Source organism: Heterodontus francisci, chromosome 23, assembly GCF_036365525.1.
Source record: "Heterodontus francisci isolate sHetFra1 chromosome 23, sHetFra1.hap1, whole genome shotgun sequence".
Taxonomy (NCBI): Eukaryota; Metazoa; Chordata; class Chondrichthyes; order Heterodontiformes; family Heterodontidae; genus Heterodontus; species Heterodontus francisci.
Genome location: NC_090393.1, coordinates 3093352 through 3108983, shown reverse-complemented (window position 1 = coordinate 3108983; position 15632 = coordinate 3093352). Strand labels below are relative to the sequence as shown.

Sequence of the window (15632 nt, the reverse complement as noted above, 5' to 3'; positions counted from 1 at the left end):
TAGACAGAGAGAGAGACAGAGAGAGAGACAGAGAGAGAGACAGAGACAAGACAGAGACAGAGACAGAGGACAGAAGAGACAGAGACAGAGACAGAGACAGACAGAGAGACGAGAGAGAGACAGAGAGACAGAGAGATCAGAGAGACAGAGAGAAGAGAGAGACGAGAGAGAGAGAGAGACAGAGAGAGAGACAGGAGAGAGAGAGAGTGAGAGAGAGAGAGAGAGAGGAGAGGGACAGAGAGAGAGAGAGGAGAGAGAGAAGAGAAGAGAGAGAGAGAGAGAGAGAGAGAAGAGAGAGAGACAGAGAGAGAGACAGAGAAGAGACAGAGAACAGAGAGAGACAGAGACAGAGACAGAGACAGAGACAGAGACAGAGACAGAGAGCAGAGACAGAGAGACAGAGAGACAGAGAGACAGAGAGACAGAGAGAGAGAGAGACAGAGAGAGAGACAGAGAGAGAGACAGAGAGAGAGACAGAGAGAGAGACAGAGAGAGAGACAGAGAGAGAGACAGAGAGAGAACAGAGAGAGAGACAGAGAGAGAGACAGAGAGAGAGACAGAGACAGAGAGAGAGACAGAGAGAGAGACAGAGACAGAGACAGAGACAGAGACAGAGACAGAGACAGAGAGACAGAGAGACAGAGAGAGACAGAGAGAGACAGAGAGAGAGAGAAGAGAGAGAGAGAGGGAGAGAGAGACAGAGAGATTAGTTCCAGCCAATACAGTTGAACCCTGCTGAGGAAAGTTGGAAGCTAGATAGAGCAGACAAAAGAAAGTGCCTTTTGAAAATAATTCTTGGTCAAATGCTGCCTTGAAACTTGATCAATCTCTAACCTTTTCCAGTGGTAATGAAAGGTCATCAAACTGAAACATTAACTCTGTTTCTCTCTCAACTGATCCTGCCAGAGTTGCTGAATATTTCCAGCACTTTCTGGTTTATGACAGAGTAAATTGATGTGAGACATTAGCACCGTCTTCAACCCAAAGTGAACCACCAGGAGACTGCAACGGCTCAACGATTACCAGACAAGCAGCAAAGACCTGCAACTTTAAAATTCACCTCCCGAGGGGATCCCACAGGGTTATTCCTGAAACAATAGACTTTTACAACTTGAACTCTGAACACCTCTTACCCTGTACTTTTCCATCTATCTTCTCTTGAAAGTGCAGTGTGAGAGTGGATGTGATTGTGGGTGCTGTTGTGAGCATTTTCGGGGAACGAGTATTGTTTAATAAATATTTAACCTGCTGTTTTAAACCTACAAGCAAACCTGTCACTGTCTGTTTAATTGGCAAGTAAAACACAAGAGGTTAAAACACTACTAACAAAAACGCCTGCTGTAGTCTGTTGGGAGGATGAGCAGTGGAAACCAGCCATGCCATCACCCACCTGGCCATAACAGTCACACAATCAGCGAAGGTGCGCACCACACCCCCCTACTCCCGCCCCCCCCCCCCCCCCCCACCTGCCGAAGGCCATTTGCATCGGGGCCAGAACATCCCAGTCCTGGGTTTCACAACCAAAATTCCACCCCCTCTCTTTGTCCTCTCTCTCTCTGCCTGTCAATATCAGAGCATTGTTTCAGATTTCTGCTTGGCTGCTCCCACTGGCTCTGCCTGGAACAGTTTGCCAAGCAGCTGTTTGTAGGATGATGTGAGGAATCTAGGCTCTACCTGTACAACGGCTTACCTGTAATTGCAAGGCCATAAAATAATCAACATGTGCAACTAACAAGGAGGGTTGATGAGGGAGTACATTTGATGTAGTCTATGTGGATTTTGGTTAGACTTTGATAAGGTTCCACATGACAGACTGGTCACGAACGTAAATGCCCATGGGATCCAAGGCAAAGTGGCAAGTTGGATCCAAAACTTGCTCAGAGGCAGGAAGCAAAGGGTAATGGTCGAAGGGTGGTTTTGCGACTGAAAGGCTATTCAAGCGGGGTTTCACAGGGCTCAGTACTAGGTCCCTTGCTTTTTGTGGTATACATCATGATCTGGACTTGAATGATTAAGGGGTTTGCATACGATACAAAAATTGGCCTTGTGGTTGATGAAGAAGAAAGCTATCGACTGCACAAAGATATATCAGTGTTGTTCCCCATGGGTCAGTGCTAGGACCATTGCTTTTTTTGATATATAAATACCTTAGATATTGGAAGAGAAAGTAACATTTCACAATTTGCCATGATACCAAACTTGGAGGAGTGGCAAACAGTGAGGATGAAACAAATCAACTGCAACAGAACATAAAAGCAAAATACTGCGGATGCTGGAAATCTGAAATAAAAAACAGACCTGCTGAGTGGTTCCAGCATTTCTTGTTTTTATTGCAACAGAACATAGATGGCCAGCAGAATAGGCAGTCAAGTGGCAAATGGAATTCAATAGAGAGAAGTGTGAATCATGCTGGGACCAGAGTCCTGGCGAATCGTATAACTAGGGTTCAGTTGCATGGAAAAACAGGAAGTTAAAGGAGAAGGCAGGAGTGCAGGTTAGTGGTGAGGCTGATTGTTACCAAACTGCAAGAAGTATACTGGTTAAATCAGAAGACAGAAATAATAAACAGGCGAATAAAGCATCAGTGCTGATGGACAGGTTAGGGGGTATCGCCCAAATAAGAGTTCTATATACAAATGCACGGAGTGTAAGGAATAAACTAGATGAGCTGCAGGCGCAAATTCAGATGCAAGATTATGATTGGTGTGGCCATTGCGGAGACGTTGGCTGGCAGGATGGTCGGGACTGGGAACTAAATATACCTGGTTATAAAGTTTACAGGAGGGACAGGGAAAATGGCAGGGGGGTGAGTAGCCTCACTGATTAGAAATAATATCACCTCATTGGTGAGGGAGGATATACTGAGGGGAAAGCATCCAGTGGAGACCTTATGGGTGGAATTAAAGAACAGAAAAGGATCTAAAACTGTAATAGATGTTGTGTATAGACCCCCTAGTAGCAGTTCTGAGGTGTTAGATTGTATAAATGCACATATTAGGCAAGTGTGTAACTAAGGCAGAGTAGTATTAATGGGGGATTTTAACTTACACATAGATTGGGAGAGGCAGACTAGCACCTGTCAGAAAGGTAGTGAATTTCTGGAATGTGTCTGGGATAGTTCCTACAGCAATATGTCCTAGATGTAACAAGGGGACAGGCAATATTAGATTTAGTTATGAGTAATGAGCCAAATTTAATTAGTAGCCTAACTGTGCGTGTACATTTGTCAAATAGCGATCACAACATGATCGAATTCAAGGTAGCGTTTGAAAGTGAAAAGCACGAATCAGCTACTAGAATTTTAGACTTGGTAAGGCTGACTTTACCAGGATGAGACAGAGACTGTCCACGGTAAACTGGGTAGATCTGTTAATGGGTCAAACGACTGAAGAACAGTGGAGAATATTTAAAGAAACATTTAACGAAATACAGAGCGAGTATATATATCCCTGAGAGGAAAAAGCTCCACTTCACAGGAAAAACAACCATGGACAACTAAGAGATGAGGGATAGCATAAAACAAAAAGCGCTTACAAAAATGCAAAACGCAGCACAGATCCGGTCAAATTGGATCGATACAAAGACCAGCAAAGGGTCACAAAGCAGCTTATAAGAGCTACTAAAATAAATGAAAGGAATCCTGCAAGGGACATCAAAATCAGTAAGAAATTTTATAGTTACATAAAGGGAAAGCGGGTGGTCAAGAGCAATGTAGGCCCACTAAAAACTGAAACTGCAGATATTGTCATTGATTATGGGGAAATGGCAGACATGCAAGTTCTTTACACAGAGGGTGGTGAGTGCCAGGTACTTGCTGCCGGGGGAGGTGGTGAAAGCAGGTACGATAGCGACGTTTAAGAGGCATCTTGACAAATACATGAATAGGATAGGAATAGAGGGATACGGACCCCGGAAGTGCAGAAGGTTTTAGTTTAGACAGGCATCAAGATCGGCGCAGGCTTGGAGGGCCGAATGGCCTGTTCCTGTGCTGTACTGTTCTTTGGAATTACTTTGCCTCAGTATTTACAGTTGAAAAGGAGGATAACTTGCTGGAAGTCCCGGAAAAATTAACAGCGATAGGGGACAGGGACTTAATACAATTAACATAAGTAAAACATCAGTAACAAGGAAAATAATGGAACTAAAGAGTGAGAAATCCCCAGGACCTGACGGTTTCCACCCGAGGGTGTTAAAGGAAGTAGGAGAGCACATTGTAGATGCCCTAACTATAATCTTTCAGAGTTCCCTAGATTCAGCAGTGGTCCCTCTGGATTGGAAAGTTGCACATGTCACTCCACTTTTTAAGAAGGGTGAAAGGGGGAACCAAGGAAATTAACAGACCAGTTAGCCTGACATCTGTGGTGGACAAGTTGCTGGAGTCTATAATCAAGGATAGGGTGACTGAACACCTCGAAAAATTTCAGTTAATCAGGGACAGCTAACACAGATTCATGATGGGAAGGTCATGCCTGACAAATCTCATTGAATTTTTTGAACATGTGACTAAGGTAGTGGACAGGGGAATGTCTATGGATGTTATTTATATGGACTTCCAGAAGGCATTTGATAAAGTCCCACATAACAGACTGTTAACTAAGGTAGAAGCCCATGGAGTTGAGGGCAAATTATTGACATGGTTAGGAAGTTGGTTGAGTGGTAGGCGACAGAGAGTGGGGATAATGGGTAAGTACTCCGATTGGCAGGATGTGACTAGTGGTGTCCCACAGGGATCTGTGTTGGGGCCTCAATTATTCACATCATTCATTAACGACTTGGATGATGGCATAGTAATCATATATCCAAATTTGCTGATGATACAAAGTTAGGTAGCATTGTAGACAGTCTAGATGATAGCATAAAATTGCAAAGAGATATTGACAGACTGGGTGAGTGGGCAAAACTGTGGCAGATGGATTTCAATGTGGGCAAGTGTGAGATGATCCATTCTGGACCAAAAACGGATAGAACAGGGTACTTTCTAAATGGGAAGAGGTTAAGTACAGTGGATGTCCAAAGAGACTTGGGGGTTCAGGTGCATAGATCTTTAAAATACCACGAACAAGTGCAGAAAATAATCAAAAAAGCTAATGGAACGCTAGCCTTTATATCTAGAGGATTGGAGTATAAAGACACAGAGGTTATGCTGCAGCTGTACAAAACCCTGGTTCGACCCCACTTGGAGTACTGTGAGCAGTTCTGGGCACCACACCTTAGGAAGGATATATTGGCCTTGGAGGGAGTGCAACGTAGGTTTACAAGCATGATAACTGGACTACAGGGGTTAAATTATGAGGAGAGATTACATAAATTAGGCCGGTTTTCGCTAGAATTTAGAAGGTTAAGGGGCGATCTGATTGAAGTCTTCAAGATATTAACAGGAAAAGACAGGCTAGATAAAGATAAACTATTTCCACTGGTTGGAGATTCTAAAACTAGGGGTCATAGTCTAAAAATTAGGACCAGACCGTTCAGGAGAGATGTTAGGAAGCACTTCTTCATGCAAAGGGTGGTAGAGGTTTGGAACTCTCTCCCACAAACAGCAGTTGAAACTAGAACAGTTGTAAATTTTAAATCTGAGATAGATAGATTTTTGTTAAGCAAAGATATTAAGGGATATGGGCCAAAGGCAGGTATATGGAGTTAGGCTGTGGATCAGCCATAATCTCATTGAATGGCAGGACAGGCTCGAGGGGCTGAATGGCCTACTCCTGTTCCTATCTTCCTCTGTTCCTATGAAACATCTCCTCTACGTCTACCCCATCAAACCCTTTCATAATCTTAAGACACCTATCTTTTCTAGAGTAAGAAGCACCATCCTATTATATTTTTCCTGAAAGGCATAATCTCTCAGTTTTGTTATCCTTCTAGTAACTAATTTTTGCACCTTCTCCAGTGCCTCTATAATATGGAGACCAGGACTGTTGACAGTACTTCCAAGGTCAACATAATTTTTCTACTTTTCAATTCTGTATCTCGAGAAATGAACCCCAGTGCTTCATTGTAACGTAGCCTTATTAACTTACTTCTTTTCATGATTTATGTATATCTGCCCTCAATCCCTCAGTTCCTTTACCACCGTTACCACTGACCAGAAACTGAACTATTGCTTCATGGTATATGGGTGCTGCTGGCAGGGCCAGCATCTGCTTCCCACATCTAATTGCCCTTGAGATGGTTGTGGTAAGCTGCCTTCTCGAACCGCTGCAGTCCATCTAGTTCAGGTACTCCCATGCTGTTGTTAGGAAGAGAATTCCACGATTTTGATCCAGAGACACTGAAGGAATGACAATATAGTTCCAAGTTGGGATGCTGTGTGGCTTAGAGGGGAACCTGCAGATGGTGGTGTTCTCATGTGTCTACTTCCCTTGTCCTTCTAGGTGATAGAGGTCATGGGTTTGGAAGGTGCTGTCGAAGAAGGCATGGCGAGTTGCTGCAGTGCATCTTGTATATGGTACACACTGCTGCCACTGTGCACCGGTGGTGGAGGGAATGAATTTTGAACATGGTGAATGGGGTGATCAAGGGGGCCGCTTTCTCCTGGTTAGCATCGAGCTTCCCGAGTGTTGTTGGAGCCTGACTAATCCAAGCAAGTGGAGAGTATTCCATCACACTGCTGACTTGCTCCTTGTAGATGGTGAACAGGGTTTGGGGAGTCACATTAGAGGACTGCGCGTGTCTTCACTAGGGACACCAAAAACCTTATGGCATGGATGAGTGGTGTCAGAGACAGTGCAGTGAACCTGGAGGTCTTTAGTCACAAATCTGTATGTAGACGGTAGTTGCCTGATGGTCACTGAGCTCTTGGAATAGGGACAGATGTAGTGTTACGAGATTGCTTCTATTTCTTTTGCAAAATGTGTGTTAAGGACTTATATTTTAATTATGGACACTGATTCATCTGGAATCTTAAAGATATGGCTGAACTTTGTCTTTTTTTTTTTTGAACAGTACCAAAAGGTTTGACTAGTAAACAAGTCTTACTGGAAGGCATCTATTTTTTTTTTAAAAACAACTCAGCAGGGGTTCTTTTTGCCTTGGATAGATATTTACAAAGAAATAGCATGCCAAGATTTATGGCTGTCACGAGGCTTGTTTTTGGAAAAGGTTTTAGGTTCAATTTAAGCTGTTTAAAAATAAGCAAGTTTGCTTCTCACCTGCCAGTAGAACAGAAGATGATCCAGCCAGCTCAGCATTTTTTTCTTCAAGAGAAATCCTGCATCAAGCGTGTTTGCTGATTCCTCCTGTATTTGAATAAACCTTTACTGCTACATTTCTGCTGTAAAACATAACTGAAACCTCCTGTTTCTGCATCTCTTGGAAAGCCTACCCAAACTGATCTTCAACACCGCCTGGAAGGAACTGTCTGGGAAGATCCTAATGAAAGCCGCCTATTCGCAATAGTGATAGGGATTCGATAGTCAGGGGATCAGACAGGCATTTCTGCGGCAGTAAAAGTGACTCCAAGATGGCGTGTTGCGTCCCTGGTGCCAGGGTCAAAGATGTCACGGAGTGGCTGTAGGACATCCTTCTGGGGAGGGTGAACAGTCAGAGGTCATAGTCCACATTGGTACCAATGACACGGGTAGGAAGAGGGATGAGATCCTGAAAGCAGATTTTAGGGAGTTAGGAAGAAAATTAAAAAGCAGGACCTCCAAAGCAGTAATCTCAGCATTCCTCCCAGAGCCACATGCTAGTGAGCATAGGAATAGGAGGATTGATCACGTGGCTGGAGAATTCGTGTAGGAGGGAGGGCATCAGATTTCTGAGGCATTGGGACCGGTTCGGGGGCAGGTGGGACCTGTACAAGATGGAGGGCTACACCTTAACAGAACCAGAACCAACATCTTTGCAGGGAGATTTGCTCGTGCTGTTGGGGAGGGTTTAAACTAGCTTGTCAAGGGGATGGGAACCTGAGGGGTAGTTCAAATTGGAAGGAAGTAAAGCTGGTAACAGGAGGTAGAAAAGTGGCAAGCGACATTAGAAGGCAGGCGAAACAAAGGCGAGCATCAGCTAGACTTAGAATGTAGGATGTCAAGACGACAAATTTAAGGGCACGCTACCCGAGTACAGGTAGCATTCGCAACAAGGTAGATGATTGAAAGGCACAGACAAAGGTAAGTGGGTATGATCTAATTGCCATAATGGAAACATGGCTACAGGGTGACCAAGACTGGGAAATGAATAAACAAGCATATTCGACATTTAGGAAGAACAGGCAAAAAGGAGGCCATGTTGCGCTGATATGGGATGGGATCAGTACATTAATAAGGGAGGATCTCAGATCGGAAGAACAAAATGTGGAATCTGTTTGGGTGGAGCTAAGAAACAGCAAGGGGCAGCAAACATTGGTAGGAGTTGTTTATAGGCCAAACAGTAGTGGTAGTGTGGGGCATGACATTAATCAGGAGATTAGAGAAGCATGTAGCATGGGTAATACAGTAATCATGGGTGACTTCAATCTGCATATAGACTTGGTAAACCTAATGAGCACTAATGCTGTAGAGGACAAGTTTCTGTTGTGTTCGGGATGGCTTTCTAGAGCAGTATGTTGAGGAACCGACTAGAGAACGGGCTATTTTAGATCTAGTATCATGTAATGAGAAAGGGCTAATTAATAATCTTGTTGTAAAAGAACCTTTAGGAATAAGTGACCATAATATGATAGAATTTTACATTATGTTTGAAAGTGAGGTAGTTCAATCTGAAGCCAGGGTGTTAAATTTGAACAAAGGAAATTATGAAGGGATGAGGCGCAAATTGGCTGAGGTAGATTGGGAAAATATATTAAAAGTTATGACAGTACATAGACAATGGATAGTCTTTAAAAAATATTTCAGTTTACAGCAACTATACATTCCTTCAAGGCACAAAAATCCCTAAAGTAAAGACAGTCAACTGTGGATAACAAAGCAAGTTAAGGATTGTATAAGATTAAAAGAAAAAGTTGAAAAAGTTGCCAGAAATAGCAGCAAGCCTGAGGATTGGGAGGAGTTTAGAACACAGCAAAGGAGGACAAAGAAACTGATTAAGAAAGGGAGAACAGAATATGAATGTAAGCTAGCAAAAGATATAAAAACGGCCTGTAATAGCTTCTATAGGTACATAAAAAGGAAATGTTTGACTAAGACAAATGTGGGTCCATTACAGGCAGAGCCAGGAGAATTTTTAATGGAGAATAGAGAAATGGCAGAGAAGTTAAAAGATTATTTTGAGTCTGTCTTCACTGAGGAAGATACAAGTAATCTCCTAGAATCAGAGGTCCAAGCGATTAGGGGGAATGAAGAATTGAAGGAAATTAGTATTAGTAAGAAGTTTGTATTGGAGAAATTAATGGGTCTGAAGGTTGATAAGTCCCCAAGTCCTGATATTCTACATCCCAGAGTGTTGAAAGAGGTAGCTATGGAGATAGTCGATGCATTGGTGATCCTCTTCCAAAATTCTATAGATTCTGGAGTGGTTCCTGCAGATTGGAAGGTCGCAAATGTCACCCCACTATTTAAGAAGGGAGGGAGAGAGAAAACAGGGAATTATAGACCTAATTAGCTTTACATCAGTCGTTGGGAAAATGCTAGAATCTATTCTAAAGGATGTGATAAATGGACACTTGGATAATAATGATCTGATTGGGCCTAGTCAACATGGATTTATGAATGGGAAATCATGTTTGACGAACCTGTTGCAAGTTTTTTGAGGACGTTACTAACAGAATTGATAAAGGGGAGTTGGTGGAAGCGGTATACTTGTATTTTCAGAAGGCTTCTGATAAAGTCCCCCACAGGAGACTGGTTAGCAAAATTAAAGCACATGGGATAGGAGGTAATATACTGGCATGGATTAAGGATTGGTTAATAGGCAGAAAGCAGAGAGTAGGAATAAACGGGTCATTCTCGCATTGACAGGCTGAGACTAGTGGAGTACCGCAGGGATCAGTGCTGGGGTCCCAGCTGTTCACAATATATATCAATGATTTGGATGCGGGGACCAAATGTAATATTTCCAAGTTTGCGGATGACACAAAACTAGGTGGGAATGTGTGTTCTGAGGAAGATGCAAAACGGTTTCAAGGGGATTTGGACAGACTTAGCGAGTGGGCAAGAACATGACAGATGGAATATAATGTGGAAAAATGTGAGGTTATCCACTTTGGTAGGATGAATAGATGTGCAGAGTATTTCTTAAATGGTAAGAGATTAGAAAAAGTAGATGTACAAAAGGGACCTGGGTATCCTTGTCAGTAAGTCACTGAAAGCTAACATGCAGTTGCAGCAGCAATTAAGAAGGCTAATGGTATGTTAGCCTTTATCACAAGAGGATTTGAGTACAAGAGTAGTGAAGTCTTGCTTCAATTGTATAGAACCTTGGTTAGACCGCACCTGGAGTAGTGTGTGCAGTTTTGGTCCCCTTACCTTAGAGGAAGATATTCTTGCCATAGAGGGAGTGCAACAGAAGTTCACCAGACTTGTTTGCAGGATGGCACGACTGTCCTATGAAGAGAGATTGGGGAGACTGGGCCTGTATTCTCTAGAGTTTTGAAGAATGAGAGGTGATCTCATTGAAACCTACAAAATACTTAAAGGGATAGACAGGGTAGATGCAGCTAAGATGTTTCCCCTGGTTGGCGAGTCTAGAACCAGGGGACACAATTTCAAAATAAGGGTGAAGCCACTTAGGACCGAGATGAGGAGAAATTTCTTTACTCAGAGGGTTGTGAATCTTTGGAATTCTCTACCCCAGAAGGCTGTGGAAGCTCAGTTATTGAGTATGTTTAAAGCAGAGATTGACAGATTTCTAAATACAAATGACCTAAGGGGATATGAGGGTAGTGTGGGAAAAAGGCATTGAAGTGGAAGATCAGCCATGATCGTATTGAATGGAGCCGCAGGCTCGATTGGCTGAATAGCTTACTCCTGCTCCTACGTTCCTATGCTCACATTTGGGACACCAAACCAACACAAAAGACATCTTTCCAAACGGTCTTGTCAGCCTAAGTGTTTTTTTTTTCTCTTACTCTTTCTATTTCTTTGCCACAGCTGTAAATAAAAATCCCTTTTATTTTTCCCTATATATATATATATATATATGTATGTATGTATATGTATGTGTGTGCGTATATGAGGACTAGGATAGATAAGGGGCTTTAATATTTAAATTTGTGTCTTTTTTACCTCAGTATTGGTTAAACTTGGTTTATAATAAACTGATAATTTGTTGTTTATTGAAGAAACCTGGTTGGTGTGCTTCATTCTGGGGAAAAATAGAATATATGATTGACTGTTTTGATAAGTGAGAAAACTTAAATATATGTTGTGACCTGTGGAGAAGTGGGACTGAATTAGCAGTGCACTCTTCCCGCCTCGGTCATAACATATTAATTGGGGATGCTTATCAGGATTAACCCAACGCCAACAACATTCAATTGTAAATGGGGTAATTATAATTGAAAAACGGAAAATAAAAGAACCAGGTTTCTTGTGTAATAAAGTCTACACCACCAGAATGTCTTTAGCAGTTTCAGACTTTTCTGGGGAAGGAGGATGTATCCCTGAGTGACTTGCGGAACTTAACTGACGTTAAGCTAATTGGGGTAGCGTAATTGGAGTTGAATTAAAACCAGGAGCGAAAAAAGCAGATATGATTGAAGTAATAGCACAACATTTGGAATTGGAAGAAGTAAACCAGAGGGTAGTGCAATTGAATTAACTAAAATTCAGTTACAAATGAAAAAACTTGAGCAGGAACAGGAAATAGAAAAACTTAAGTTTGAACAGCAAAAGGAGGAAAAAGAATTGTAAAAACTTGAGCTTGAAAGAGAATTGACAATGAAGAAGCTTGAGTTTGAAAAGGAAAAGGAAAAAGAGATTACAAAGAGAAAGAAGGAAAGGATTTCAAATTAAAAAGGATGGACTTAAGACAACGGATGGACTTAAGACAACGGATGGACTTAAGACAACGGATGGACTTAAGACAACGGATGGACTTAAGACAACGGATGGACTTAAGACAACGGATTGGTCTTGACATCAGTGAAGATTCTGGAGAGAAAGAATCTGACTCCAGCCCAAGACTCAGCGAAAAGCTGTTTAAATTTATACAAGCTCTCCCTAGGTTCGAGGATAGGGATATTGATGCATTTTTCATTTCTTTTGAAAAGATAGCCAAACAAATGAAATGGCCAAAGGAAAGCAGGACACTGCTTACGCAAAAGGAAGTTGATGGGCAGAGCTCATGAAGTTTATGCCATGCTTTTTGAGGAGGCTTCTGCAGATTATGATATGGCAAAAAAAGCTATTCTCGCTGCATACAAGCTCGCTGCATCCAAGCTAACTGACAGAAATTTCAGAACCTCCAGAGATTGGCTGGGCAGACCTATATAGAATTTGAGACGGTAAAGCACATTAATTTTGATCGTTGGATACGGGCACTAAAGATAGAAGCCATGTATAAGAACCTTAGGGAACTAATTCTCAGAGTCATAGAGAGATACAGCACTGAAACAGGCCCTTCGGCCCACCGAGTCTGTGCCGACCAACAACTACCCATTTATACTAATCCTACATTAATCCCATATTCCCCATCACATGCCCACCATTTTCCTATCTACACCAGGGGCAATTTACAATGGCCAATTTACCTATCAATCTGCAAGTCTTTGGCTGTGGGAGGAAACCGGAGCACCCGGCAGAAACCCACGCAGTCACAGGCAGATCCAGAACTGAACCCGGGTCACTGGAGCTGTGAGGCTGCAGTGCTAACCACTGCGCCACTGTGCTGCCTGGAAGAATTTAAATATTCACTCCCTCCATTGGTAAGAACTGATGTAGAGAACAGAAGGTTTCAATGGCCAGGCAACAGTGGAAATTGCTGATGATTATGAGCTTGCATATAAGCCCAAACCCTTTGTCAGTCACCCCTACAAACCCAACAAGGATAGAAAGTGGGAGAGTGCAAGGAGGGCAAGTAGCCGGGGACAGCTGGGAATGCCCTGGGATCTCCTCCTCTGGCCAGAAAGGAAGATGCTGAGGATGGAACTGAGGCCCGCAAGCCTAAGTGTTTCCATCGTCACAAGGTAGGACATCTTAGTGCAGAATGCTGGAGGCTGCAAGATAAATCCATGGGACTTATTGGGGTACACAAAGTCAATGCAGAGAAAGGGGCTCTGACCGGAGAGTATAGCAGATCAGGCTGTAGCTTTGATGGCAGCTGTAAAGCCGAATACAAAAACCAATGTGAGTGTAGGGGTTGAGAATAAGATACCTGAGAGTTATAGGGAATTCTTGTCGAAAGGAAAAGTAACTCCTTATCCCTCAAGTGAGGCAGGCAAACCTATAGTTATACTTAGGGATACAGGAGCTACCCAAACTCTTTTGCTGGGGAAAGGCATAACATTTCCATCAGAGAGCACACTGAATGCTAACGTTTTAGTGAATAATATTGGGCAGGAAGTATATACCAGTACCTTTGTATCAGGTGCACCTACAATGTGACTTAATGTCAGGAACAGTAACTGTAGGAGTTGTCCATAGTTTGCCTGTAGATGGAGTTGATCTACTCCTGGGGAATGATTTGGCAGAAGCAAAAGTTGTGGTTTCTCTACAGGAGAAGCTAAGTGAAGTTAAGGAGACAGAACAGTTGCAGGAAAAGGTTCCAGGAATTTTTCCTTCATGTGTAGTAACCCAAGCAATGGTTAAACAAGTTCCATTGTCGGAGATAAAATTGGCATCAGAGACAGATAGCCGAATATCTGAAATTTTCTTTGGGGGTTTAGACAATCCAAAGAAAATGGTTAGTAAGTCTTCTCTGATCACAGCTCAGTAAGCTGATCCAGAGTTAAATAAAGTGGCACAATCAGCTCCAACAGAAACGGAGGCAAAAGGAGTTCCAGAAGGCTATTATATTAAAGATGGGGGTCAGATGAGGAAGTGTAGACATCCTCACAGGCCTGCAGATAAAGAATGGACAGTTGTTAAGTGGATAGTGGTACCGGTTAAGTATCGCCAGGAATTATTAAGATTAACGTATGAAATTCCTATAGCGGGACATGTGGGGATCCGGAAGACCAAATTACATACAAGTCAACATTATTACTGGACAGGTCTTTCCAAGGACGTGGTGCAGTTTTGTAAAACATGCCACATGTGCGAGATTGTGGGAAAACCACAACCTGCCAGAAAACTGACACCTCTAATTCCCATACCAGTTATTGGGAAACCATTTAGTAGGATATTGGTAGACTGTGTAGGACCTTTCCGAAGACAAAGGTGGGACACCAATATATACTCACTATCATGGATATGGCTACTCAATTCTGAGGGGCCATTCCCTTGAACAATTTCTGATAAGGTAGTGGTAGAGAAGTTAATCCAATTCTTCACTCGACATGGATTATCGATTGAAATTCAGTCAGATCAAGGTTCCAATTTTATGTCTGAAATTTTTCAAGAAATTATGGGTAATTTGGGTATAACACAGTTAAAGTCTTCAGCGTAACAGCCACAGACACAGGGAGCTTTAGAAAGGTACCATCAGATCCTTAAAACAACGAGGGCATACTGTCATGAATATCCCCACAACTGGGATAAAAAGCTAGATTTTCTTTTGTTTGCCACTAAGGATTCACCTAATGAGTCTACAGGTTTTAGTCCTTTTGAAATAGTTTACGGACATGAGATAAGAGGTCCTCTAAAACTAATTAGAGTCATAGGGTCATAATTAAAGAAAGGATTTCAGAACAGAGGGATAGAAATCACAGAAAGTTTAAGGCACAGAAAGAGGCTACTTGGCCCATCATGTCTGTACCAGCCGAAAAACGATCCACCTACTCTAATCTCACCTTCCAGCACTTGGTCCGTAGCCCTACAGCTTACAGCATTTGAGGTGCATATCCAGACTCCTTTTGAATGAGTTGAGGATCTCTGCCTCAACTACCCTTTCAGACAGACTGAGTTCCAGACCCCCTACCACCTTCTGGGTGAAAAGGTTTTTCCTCATCTCCCCTCTAATTTTTCTACCAATCACTTTAAATACATGCCCCCTCGTCACTGACCTCTCTGCTAAGGGGAATAGACCCTTCACCTCCACTCTATCCAGGCCACTCACAATTTTGTACGTTTCAATCAGATCTCCCCTCAGCCTTCTCTGTTCCAAGGAGAACAGCCCTTGCCTTTCCAATCTTTCCTCATAGCTGCATTTTTCCAGTCCTGGCAACATCTTCGTAAATCTCCACTATACCCTCTCTAGTGCAATTACATCCTTTCTGTAATGAGGTGACCAGAACTGCACGCAGTACTCAAGTTGTGGCCTAACTAATGAATTATACAGTTCCAGCATAAGTTCCAGCATAACCTCCCTGCTCTTATATTATATACCTTGGCTAATAAAGGAAAGGATTCCATATGCCTTCTTAACCACCTTATCGACCTGTCCTGCTACCTTCAGGGATCTGTGGACATTCACTCCAAGGTCCCTTACTTCCTCTACACTTCAGTATTTTCCCATTAATCAAGTATTCCTTTGCCTTATTTGACCTCCCCAAATGCATCACCTCACACTTCGCCAAGTTGGATTCCATTTCCCACTTTTCTGCTCATCTGGCCAGACCACCAATATCTTCCTGCAGCTATCCTCCTTGCTAT

General features: G+C 42.6%; 1 protein-coding gene across 9 annotated transcripts in view; it reads right to left on the bottom strand.

Annotated features, from left to right (window-relative positions):
- The window catches only part of LOC137382533 (M-phase phosphoprotein 9), a 129695-nt gene that overhangs the window by 16659 nt on the left and 97404 nt on the right, over positions 1 to 15632 (bottom strand). For 6 of the 9 annotated variants that reach the window (XM_068054537.1, XM_068054531.1, XM_068054532.1 and 3 more), the window contains one exon: positions 7155 to 7241. The exons of 1 other annotated variant lie outside the window; for it this stretch is intronic. In XM_068054537.1, the coding sequence (XP_067910638.1) occupies positions 7155 to 7241 (87 nt within the window). Of the gene's footprint in view, positions 1 to 7154; positions 7242 to 7293; positions 7603 to 14300; positions 14426 to 15632 lie in introns of those variants that run through there. 2 more of the 9 variants (XM_068054538.1, XM_068054540.1) reach the window with 2 other exon arrangements.